The sequence below is a fragment of the Procambarus clarkii genome, chromosome 1 (genome assembly GCF_040958095.1).
Source record: "Procambarus clarkii isolate CNS0578487 chromosome 1, FALCON_Pclarkii_2.0, whole genome shotgun sequence".
NCBI classification, from domain to species: domain Eukaryota; kingdom Metazoa; phylum Arthropoda; class Malacostraca; order Decapoda; family Cambaridae; genus Procambarus; species Procambarus clarkii.
This window is the reverse complement of record NC_091150.1, coordinates 53,923,222-53,935,408: the sequence shown is the minus strand read 5'-3', so window position 1 is coordinate 53,935,408 and position 12,187 is coordinate 53,923,222. Positions and strand designations below refer to the sequence as shown.

The 12,187-nt window shown below is 38.2% G+C and overlaps 1 protein-coding gene across 1 annotated transcript in view; it reads right to left on the bottom strand.

Annotated features, from left to right (window-relative positions):
• Positions 1-1,171: 1,171 nt before the first annotated feature.
• LOC138363452 (uncharacterized) overlaps positions 1,172-12,187 on the bottom strand; it is a 37,789-nt gene continuing 26,773 nt past the window's right edge. The window contains exons 5-7 of the mRNA XM_069322670.1: positions 7,875-8,078; positions 5,533-5,600; positions 1,172-1,347 (exon numbers count right to left, since the gene is read on the bottom strand). Coding sequence (XP_069178771.1) covers positions 1,172-1,347; positions 5,533-5,600; positions 7,875-8,078 — 448 coding nt within the window. The remainder of the gene's footprint in view (positions 1,348-5,532; positions 5,601-7,874; positions 8,079-12,187) is intronic.

The following is a 12,187-nucleotide window of genomic DNA, read 5'->3' as shown; positions in this document are numbered from 1 at the left end:
TCAGGTCGTCCTGTAGTTTCTGTCTATCTGCATCTGTCTTGATTCTTCCCATAATTTTTGCATCTTCAGCAAACATTAAGTGGAATGAGTGTATGTGTGTACTTACCTAGTTGTGCTTGCGGGGGTTGAGCTCTGCCTTTTTAGGGGGGGGGGGGGGGTAAAGTGTCAGTGTGGGGGTGGGGGTGTCTTTGTCTTACCTCAGTGACAGGCAACAATATGTTTTAGTGAACGATGCTACTTACCCCATTCTGCCAGTTAACATTGGCGTTCTGCAGGGTATAGTGTACTTGGTCCTCTCCTCTTTCTCATATATATCAATGCCCCTCCAAATTCCACCCAACATTCACTCCAAACATCTGCCATCTCCGGGATACTCATGCCCGTGCCACCTCTTGTGGCGGTTTGATCTTCATCAACCAATCAGTTTGCTGATGATACAACCTTCGTTTTCTCTCATTCTAGCTCACCTATTCTAAACGACATAGTTTATTCTAAACTTTTTTATCTCTATTTATTATTGTAAGTGTTGTCTTCATTAAACTTAAATTATACGTAAATTATACTTTATTACTCTATGTTATGTTGTGTTCCAGTTGCATTACTAAATTACTCCTTTAGAATTTCCGTTCTGTTATTAATTAATAAACCAATGTACTGTTGCTAGAACTACTGACTCCATAATGTGGTAGTTAGTCTATGCCTCTCAACATTACTATTGCTTTTTTATTGTTATTTTTATGTATATTGTTATCTGTTATGTTATTTTTCTGTTAAAATTATTACATCTGTTATTTTCTTGAACTTTTAACATTTTTGTTAGTATTTCTCTTTTAGTATTAAGAGTTAACCCCTTCACACCCTTACATAAATATTTTTTCAAAATATTTTTTGAAGTTTTGCGGGAAACACTCCACGTAAAAGTGGCTTCATAAATGTGTAACTCCCGTCTCCATAATTGTACGTTATTCCTATGTGTTCTCTGTACGCACAAATTCTTTTGAATACAAAATTGAATAAGAATTTGAATTTAATGCTCATGTCTGGACACTCGCCGGCTGGCATTTCTTGCTACAATGGCGGCGACGCCCACCAAGGCGTTCCAGTATTTCTTCCCGTTCCATATCTTATTTTTATTACTTCTTACGTTGGTTTATAGCTGACGTTTCTACATTTAACACTTATCATTTTCCTCGTGTTTGCACTCAGATTGTGTACTCGAAATTGCCTTATCTTGTATAGAATAGCTCGTGATTATATCTTTTTTGAAGGCAACAGTTCTACCATTGGTGGATGCACTTCTGCGCATGTGCAGAGCTTGGTGCTGATCAGGCGGGAGTTTCAAATTCACTTGAATTTTACAAGAGGATCATTAATATGTAATGCATCTGTTATACAATGCATGTACCTGTAACCTGAGCTGGTAAAAGCATCTTAATCACCTTCAGTGGTTAAGTGTTTAACTATCACAGTAGTTTCTATGGAAGCTATCTTACCCTATCAAAGTAGGAGAGACGTAGGAGTATATATATATATATATATATATATATATATATATATATATATATATATATATATATATATATATATATATATATATATATATATATATATATATATATTTATCACTAAGAACTCTTTGACCCGGCCAGGATTCGAACCCATGCCGTCCAGGATCACCCCCTAAACGTACACAGTACCGTGACCACCGCACCAATGATCGTGCGGTGGTCACGGTACTGTGCACGTTTAGGGGGTGATCCTGGACGGCATGGGTTCGAATCCTGGCCGGGTCAAAGAGTTCTTAGTGATATATATATATATATGTCGTACCTAGTAGCCAGAACTCACTTTTTGGCCTACTATTCAAGGCCCGATTTGCCTAATAAGCCAAGTTTTCCTGAATTAATATATTTTTTCAATTTTTTTTCTTATGAAATGATAAAGCTACCCATTTCATTATGTATGAGGTAAATTTTTTTATTGGAGTTAAAATTAACGTAGATATATGACCGAACCTAACCAACCCTACCTAACCTAACCTAACCTATCTTTATAGGTTAGGTTTGGTTAGGTAGCCGAAAAAGTTAGGTTAGGTTAGGTTAGGTAGGTTAGGTAGACGAAAAACAATTAATTCATGAAAACTTGGCTTATTAGGCAAATCGGGCCTTGCATAGTAGGCTGAGAAGTGCGTTCTGGCTACTAGGTACGACATATATATATATATATATATATATATATATATATATATATATATATATATATATATATATATATATATATATATATATATATATATATATATATATGTGTGTGTGTGTGGTGGATATGTGTAGGTATATGTGTATGTGTGTGTGTATTTGTATACAGGGTATGTGGAAGCTGGCCAGAACTGCATTTCCATTTTGTAAACGCACATTAATGACGCTATGTAAAAAGACACCTAAAACACTGTTTATGTTGGACAGACGTAAATCTGTGTATTTATATTTTGTAGGTTAGCTTAGCATTTCAAATGCACTACAATCACCTTCTGTGGTTGATTGTTCAATAATTCAGTGAATTATATGTTTAATAAATCTCTCACTCTGTCCATGGAGGACAGAAGAAAATGTATAAATGCTGATTTAGCATTGTAAATGTGTGGCCACGTCTGTGGTAGAAAATAATAATAAAAAAACCGCTTTATAGTGGCCTCGAAGAGGACAGGAAGCCGGCGCCTTGTCAAACGATCGCCCATTTGTTGTGATGATTTTTTGTCTCAAGCTGGACTTTAAAGTTCAGCAGAGTTACGTCTGTGTATACATCTGGCTTACCAAGATCTGACTTACCAAAATTTGGGCTTACCAAAATCTTGTCCCCATTGTTAGGAACTACTTCCTCTTCTCATTTGACCAATTCTCTTGAATTAGTTAACAAATTGAATAGTGTTCCTGTCACTCCTGATGTAAAGTTAATCAGTTTTGACGTTTGCTCTTTGTTTACAAAGGTGCCGGTTGATGATATTCTTGATTATCTTGCTCATTAACTAATGAATCATGTTTTTACCTCTTTCTGCTGATATTGTTGTTAATCTTATTAAGTTGTCCATAAAAGAATGTAAATTTACCTTTAATAATGAGTATTATTTACAGACTTTTGGAATGGCAATGGGGTATCCTTTGTCGTTATTGTTTTCAAACTTGTACATGGAAATCTTCGAAAAGAAATTAGTTTAAAAAATTACCCCTGAAATCATTCCATGGTTTAGATATGTTGATGATATTTTGTGTAGATGGCCTTCAGATGTAAACACAGACGAATTTGTAGTTAAACCTAATGATCAAGTCACCTCTATCAAATTTAGACTGAAACTGAAATGTTTCAGACTAAATTTCAGATGGAGACTGAAATTGATAAATGTTTGTCATTCTTAGATATACTTATTCATGGGAAAGATTTTTCACTTAAGTTTAGTGTCTTCAGAAAGCATACGAATAATTTATCTTATGTTCATAATTTCTCAGGGCATAGATACAACGTGAAAAGAATATATTTTTTCCTCTATGTATCTAAGAGTTCTTCGAGTCGTTAGTCCAGAATTCTTAGATGAAGAGTTTAAGAATATTGATTCTATTGGTCTCAAGCTTTGTTATCCACTGAAGTTTTGTTGAAGTTTGCCGTAGCAAAGCACGTCGTACATATTATAATAATATATGCAGTGAAAAAATTCACCCAAAGAATGTGTTATGTTTACCATATTTCTCTGGGTTTGAAAATATGGTCAAAGCCTTGAAACGTTTTGATAAATATGTATTGTTTAATTACGAAAATACTGTTGGTAAACTATTAGTTAGAAAAAGCCCTCGTAGTGATAATTGTGTCATTTATAAAATACCTTATAAAGACTAATAGGTTCTATGTTGGGCAAACTTCTAAAGATTTGAAATGTAGAATTTCGCAACATGAATAGTCTGTAAGACATGACCAATTGTCTAGTGCTTTGTTTGTTTATTTGTCAAAAAATTCTCACGAAATTGATTGGGAGATGGTTTCTTCAATAACGAATTGTAAAATCACTTTCAACAGGAACATAATTGAATCTGCTTTAATACAGATTACAAGATCATGTAATTTAACCTTAGCAGTGGTTTATATAATTTAGATCCATTTTTGATTGATCAGTTAAAGGGCGATTTGAGTAGGATCATTGATACACATTTTTCTCACTAATTCATTGTTAATATTTACTATCTTATGCTATTATTATCCATGTGTGGGCCTATTGATGGGTATAAATGGGAGCTGCCTCGTATGGGCCAATAAGCCATCTGCAGTTACCTTTTTTCTTATGTTTTTATGCAGCCCATATTTTATATCCGTTTGTAATTGTTGTTTTAGATTTAGCTACTTAGAACGAAATGTCCATGTAGCACGGGCTATGGTGAGCCCGTAATTAAGTTCGGTTATTCGCGATAACCTTGTTACTGTGATATTTGGGTCAAAGTTTTAAATGGAGGTGGGGATTCCTCATTTTTCCCTGTTTCTTTTTCGCTTCTGTTTTAGTGCACTGGTTTTAATCTTGTTTTAATAACATTATCTTGGTGGCGGATGTAGATGCAGAATGCTCACTAGTGAGTTCCATTCCTTAACGACTTTTCTAATCATTGTAGTGGCTGTGGAATGTGCATCTAATGCAGCTGCTGTCGTTGGATTAATGTTGAGTTTGATGCGCAGGGCTTCAGTCGCTTCACATTCCAGTAAGAAGTGCCATAGTGGCGCCTCTGCTTCTGCTCTACAGATATGACACTCTTTAACTATTGGGTTTATTACCTCCCAGCAGCACTTGTAACCAAGTCTGAGTCTGTGTATGGATACTGCAATGTCTCTGGATATCTTTTTGTCAGGCTTGGAAGAGTATTACCCAATGGCTTGTTCGTACCATATCACAGTGAGTCTTCCATCCGCTACTTTGGCTCTGTGGCGACTTTCGATAGTTGGGAGTATTTTCTTTATGATTTGCTCCTTAATCTGTGAAAAACTTGGAGGTATTTCAACCTGTACAACAGGTAGAGCAGTGACAGTTTTTCCTAGTGAGTCTGCCTTTTCATTACCGTCTATACCAATGTGACTTGGTATCCAATTTAGGGTCAGTGACAGCCCTAAATTATGGGCTTATTTTCCAATATGTCGGATTTCTGTGAGGAGTTGTATATTATCTCTGTGCTGACTGGATAACAATGCCTGGAGCGAAGATTTAGAGTCTGTATGAATGATGACATCATGTAAATTATTCTCAATTGTATAGTTTATTGCCTCCTTCAGGGCATATAATTCTGTTTGCAATGTTGAGCACCCACTATTCATGCTCCAGTAAGCTTCATGGTTGGTAGTGTAAACTGCTGCCCCAGCTGAACCTCTTTCTTGATCAACTGATCCGTCTGTGAAGATGTGAGTCGTTAATCAGAGCGTATGAAATCAAAGAACAAAATATCTTAATAGAGTTCACGGAAGCAAATCACTAAATAAAGTTTTCTGAGGAATCAACGTGCTTACCATTCCGCAATGGCAATGGAGTATCTTGCCGCCACACCTCCACAACCTTTAAAACACTGGAAAATGACCTGGGGAAGAATCACGAAATAACAGACGAGTTCGGCTTTGATCCCAACTCTTAAAGAGCATGATTGCTACGGTAACATCTGTGGTAGCCAATATAGCCTCCAAATTGACCGAAGACTCTAAGTGCCTTGCGTATACCTTTATTGTCCACAATGTGGAAATAAAGTTCCTGCGAGAGGGGTCTGGAAATCCAGCCTATGGCCTCCATAAGGGGAGTTTTGGAGGCAGGCGCTGGCCACAATCTAATGGGCCATGGAGGTGATATCTGGCCTCCATGGAGGGACGCTCTGGAGGCAAGAGCTGGCCTCCATGTAGTGGACCCTGGAGGCTGGGTTTCCCCTCAGAGCCGTGGGAAGTCACACCTGTCCCCAAGTCCCATAAATCACAGATTTTCACCCAACTTAAAGAGAGATGTCCTGCGTTGCCTCCTTCTATATATATATATATATATATATATATATATATATATATATATATATATATATATATATATATATATATATATATATATATATATATATATATATATATATGTCGTACCTTATAGCCAGAACGCACTTCTCAGCCTACTATTCAAGGCCCGATTTGCCTAATAAGCCAAGTTTTCATGAATTAATGTTTTTTCGTCTACCTAACCTACCTAACCTAACCTAACCTAGCTTTTTTTGGCTACCTAACCTAACCTTACCTATAAATATAGGTTAGGTTAGGTTAGGTAGGGTTGGTTAGGTTCGGTCATATATCTACGTTAATTTTAACTCCAATAAAAAAAAAATTGACCTCATACATAGAGAAAAGGGTTGCTTTATCATTTCATAAGAAAAAAAATATAGTAAATATATTAATTCAGGAAAACTTGGCTTATTAGGCAAATCGGGCCTTGAATAGTAGGCTGAGAAGTGAGTTCTGGCTACTAGGTACGACATATATATATATATATATATATATATATATATATATATATATATATATATATATATATATATATATATATATATATATATATATATATATTTATATTTATATATATATATATGTCGTACCTAATAGCCAGAACGCACTTCTCAGCCAACTATGCATGGCCCAATTTGCCTAATAAGCCAAGTTTTCATGAATTAATGTTTTTTCGACTACCTAACCTACCTAACCTAACCTAACCAAACTTTTTCTGCTACCTAACCTAACCTAACCGATAGAGATAGGTTAGGTTAGGTTAGGTAGGGTTGGTTAGGTTCGGTCATATATCTACGTTAATTTTAACTCCAATAAAAAAAAATTGACCTCATACATAATGAAATGGGTAGCTTAATCATTTCACAAGAAAAAAATTAGGAAAAATATAATAATTCAGGAAAACTTGGCTTATTAGGCAAATCGGGCCTTGCATAGTAGGCTGAGAAGTGCGTTCTGGCTATTAGGTACGACATATATATATATATATATATATATATATATATATATATATATATATATATATATATATATATATATGCATGTATTTACCAAAACATTAACGTTTATTGGAGAAAGTTTAATACATAAAAGCACTAATGAAGCTTCAATATTGTTTGATACGGTAAATATTCCTTAGACCAACTCCCAAAAAAGGTGTTACAACATTTAAAAAAGTTTATTATTAAAAGTTTTCACAGTTTTGAAGTTTTCAGCACTTGGTAAAAAGTGTAATTAATTTTCCTCATTAGTTACCAGAAAGCTGACATGATGAGGTTTAACAACAAGGAACCCCTACACTCACTCCAGGGTGACTCACAGTGTGCTAGAACACCTACACCCACTCCATGGTGACTCACAGTGTGTTAGAACACCTACAATCACTCCAAAGTGACTCACAGTGTGTTAGAACCCCTACACTCACTCCAGGGTGACTCACAGTGTGTTAGAACACCTACACTCACTCCAGGGTGACTCACAGTGTGCTAAAACACCTACACTCACTCCAGGGTGACTCACAGTGTGCTAAAACACCTGCACTCACTCCAGGGTGACTCACAGTGTGCTAAAACACCTACACTCACTCCAGGGTGACTCACAGTGTGCTAAAACACCAGCACTCACTCCAGGGTGACTCACAGTGTGCTAAAACACCTGCACTCACTCCAGGGTGACTCACAGTGTGCTAAAACACCTGCACTCACTCCAGGGTGACTCACAGTGTGCTAAAACACCTGCACTCACTCCAAGGTGACTCACAGTGTGCTAAAACACCTGCACTCACCCCAGGATGACTCACAGTGTGCTAAAACACCTAAACTCACTCCAGACCTCCTTCCATAGTATTAAACTCGAGGCCTCGGTGGATGGCGATGATAGTTGCAATGGTGGTTGATGCTAGTACGGGGGTGGTAGTTTTTGTTGTGAAGTGATGGGTGGTTCCTGTTGATATGATTGTCATGATGGTGGTCTGTGCAATACTCATCAATTTTGCGTCACCATTAAACAGGACATTGTAGGCGATGACTCTGAAGTAGGCAGAAAACGTAGCCCACTAACACAACCACAGAAATTACATGATTACAAGATAACTTAAAATAACAGCTGCCTCTTATGAGTCCATAGCCGTTGCTGCGTATGAGTCAATACCAGCTGCCTCGCATGAGCCGTTGCCTCGTATGAGTCAATACCCGTTGCTTCGTATGAGCCAATAGTAGCTACCTCGTATGAGTCAATATCCGCTGCTTAATTTGGGCCAATATTTCTTTTACAGCTTCCTTTATTGGTATAAAAAAAAACTCCTTCCATGAGCAGGTCATTCACATGAATCAGGACCATTAATGGTCTTAAGACGGAGCCTTTGTTTTCTCTATTTCACTCTGTTTCTCAGCTTGGTGTCCACACTTGTGTCTCAAGCTGGGAAACACCTTGAGACACAAGCCAGCCATCTTGTGAGGAACATTATCAGATGCGTTTTGAGGGTCAATGAAGATGCAGCCTCTCTAGCTTCTTTGTCCTCTTGTATTTTTGGGTGGGTTCTCTTCCTTAGACTCTATCAAGTTTGTTTGTCATGACTTTCCACTTCTTAATAAATGTTGCCTATTTGTTAAAGAGATATAATTGTGTTTGGTGCTTCGATAGTCATTTTTCTGAGCACATTCTCCAGTATTTTTTTTAAATGATGTATGTTAGGGGTGGTAATAGTTATTTTAGTGGTGGTGGAGGTGGTAGCTGTGGTTGTGGTTGTTGTAATTTTAGTAGTGGTGGTGGTGGTATTATGGGTCGTAGTAATTTTAGTGGTGAGTGGTGATAGTAGTCATATTAGGGATAGTAGTGGTGACAATAGCGATGGTGGTAGGAATGTTAGTGATGGTGGTGGTGTTATTAGTGGATATTGTAACTTTAGTGGTGATTGAAGTTATTTTAGTAGTGGTAACGATGATAGTGGAGATTGTTGAATTGTGGTTAGTGGTTGTAATGGTGGTGGTGATAGTGGTGATTGTAGTGAAGGAGGCAGTAGAGAGGGAGTGGTAGAGGAACGAGACAGAGACGATGGAAGGGGAAGGAAATTATCAGAGGAAAAGTGCCAAGCCATCAGGACTATATAGCACTGGGAAGGGGTCAGGATAAGGATTTGTGATGGGACGGGGGGAAAGGAATGGTGCCCAACCACTTGGACGGTCGGGGATTGAACGCCGAACTGCATGAAGCGAGACCGTCGCTCTACCGTCCAGCCCAAGTGGTTGGGGCAGAGACCTGGGTAAGAATACAAACATATTCCTTGACTTAAACTCATCCAGAAATTCCCCGACACCACTACATGTCTATAATCACACACAAACTGCAAAAGAAACTACAGCTATAAAACAATTGGAGAGTGAGGTTAATAGATGGCAACTATATGAACTTTAGCATATATAGTTCGATGTAAAAATAGATCTGACGCCAAATAAAATAGCGACTCCATTCAAACAGAAGGGAATTGAACCTTTCTCTTAATATCAGAGTGGAAGGCAGTAGAAATTCTGGCGAAGACCTTTAGTAATATCCCGCAAATGGCCCGGCACAGCCAGGCCTAATTACTTTCCAAATATCACTCACACTCTGCCTCACCCTGAAAGGTGTTATATAAATTACTCTCAATTCTGCCGGGGGGGGGGGAGAATCACGCGACTCTCATTAATGAGTTTTAAAGGTTTCTATTCTGTTCTTTCTTGTTCTCCAGACTGTGAAAGAACACAGTCTGGCCAGAAAGAAAGAACATTAGAAATTACAAATAATAATTACACCAATAACAATTCAGTCATTATTATTATTATTTAAGGAACAGCTCCACTTTTTCATAAGTAAGAATTACTGTGTTTGTTACTTATACAGAAGACAAGCAAATAAAATAGGCGTGTGTGTGTATAGTCAATTATTAAACATTATCAGGAGCAAAGTCAGAAAATAAGTTGTATAATACAATCTTGGTAAATATGTTTTCGTCTGTACTTAAATTGTTCACTTGTAATTATCTCTCACAACAGAGATAATTACTACCTCACTACCATTAATATAACCTCCTGAGCTCCTGGTTCCTAAGAACCAGGAGCTCAGCAGGTTATAATGATGGTAGTGTGGGGGGGGGGGAGTTATGATCCATTCATCTGTGAGGTTGTGAGGGTAGGGAAGGTAGATCAACCCCTCTGTGAGGTTATAATGATAAGAACGGTTGATGCATGACTTTTATCGGCAAAAATACGTCTTAGCAGGCTGTTGTGTCGTGTATGTTACATAGCAGGAAGGTTAATAAGAAAATACAAAATATCTGGGAATGGGGGGGGGAGAGGTAGTGGTATATTGGATGGCAGACTGTCCATCTCTCTCTCTCTCTCTTCCAAATTGGCTGGAAGAATGGGGCAGTGAATTCCTCCCATCCCACCTCCACCCATCCTTCCCCTCCTGTTCCTCTTATTTCCTCTTCCATCTGCTTTTAATTTGAATTTTTCATCCTTTCATTTCTTCCTTCTTTCCATTCTCTCTAAATCCTGTTCTTCAATATCTTTACTTCTGATTCTAATTCCTCTTTCTTACTTCTTTTTCGTCTGCTTCTAATTCCATTTTCTTTCGCCACTTCCTTTTACTTCTAATCCCTCCGTTTTCCTCCTGTTTCTTACCCCCCCCCCCCCTTGTCTTCCAGATCTTCCTTATCCTTATAATTCCTTTTGTCTTCTTCTTTGTTTAGTTTCTAGTTATTCCTTCCTTCTACCTCTTCCTCTCCTGTTGCTTCTAAATCTTCCTTCCTTCTGCTAAGTTGTTAATTTCGTTCAGTTTTCCAACTGCAAATTTCTGCGTCACCGTCTGCATCTTCTAATATTGCCATGTGGATATAATGACGCAACAGTGAAGCGATGACGCAATGTGAATATTGTGATGCAACATGGATGTGAAGCTTCAACATGGGTACTTGTTGATGCACTATGGGCATGACGGACATGCAACAGGGATAATATGATGCAACGTGGATATGTCGTGAGCAGTTATGTTTGGAACTTGAACTCAAGTATTGCATGACAATGACAGTCTAGAGGACAAAATAACAAGTACTGGCATGACAATGACAGTCTAGAGGACAAAATAACAACTACTGGCATGACAATGACAGTCTAGAGGACAAAATAACAAGAACTGGCATGACAATGACAGTCTAGAGGACAAAATAACAACTACTGGCATGACAATGACAGTCTAGAGGACAAAATAACAAGTACTGGCATGACAATGACAGTCTAGAGGACAAAATAACAAGTACTGGCATGACAATGACAGTCTAGAGGACAAAATAACAAGTACTGGCATGACAATGACAGTCTGGAAGAGAATTAGTAGTTGATTGAATAAAAATAATAATAATTCAACTGTTGTCGATAAATTAAAGGAATTATGCGTGTCTAAGCGTTGATAAATGATCGAAAATAGCCGACTCTCACACCAACTGTGACTGTAAGCTGGAGAATGACACACCAACAGTGACTGTAAGCTGGGGAATGACACACCAACAGTGACTGTAAGCTGGGGAATGACACACCAACAGTGACTGAAGCTGGAGAATGTCACACCAACAGTGACTGTAAGCTGGAGAATGACACACCAACAGTGACTGTAAGCTGGAGAATGTCACACCAACAGTGACTGTAAGCTGGAGAATGTCACACCAACAGTGACTGTAAGCTGGGGAATGTCACACCAACAGTGACTGTAAGCTGGAGAATGTCACACCAACAGTGACTGTAAGCTGGAGAATGACACACCAACAGTGACTGAAGCTGGAGAATGACACACCAACAGTGACTGTAAGCTGGAGAATGTCACACCAACAGTGACTGTAAGCTGGAGAAAGTCACACCAACAGTGACTGTAAGCTGGAGAATGACGCACCAACAGTGACTGTAAGCTGGAGAATGTCACACCAACAGTGACTGTAAGCTGGAGAATGACACACCAACAGTGACTGTAAGCTGGAGAATGTCACACCAACAGTGACTGTAAGCTGGGGAATGTCACACCAACAGTGACTGTAAGCTGGGGAATGACACACCAACAGTGACTGTAAGCTGGGGAATGACACACCAACAGTGACTGTAAGCTGGAGAAT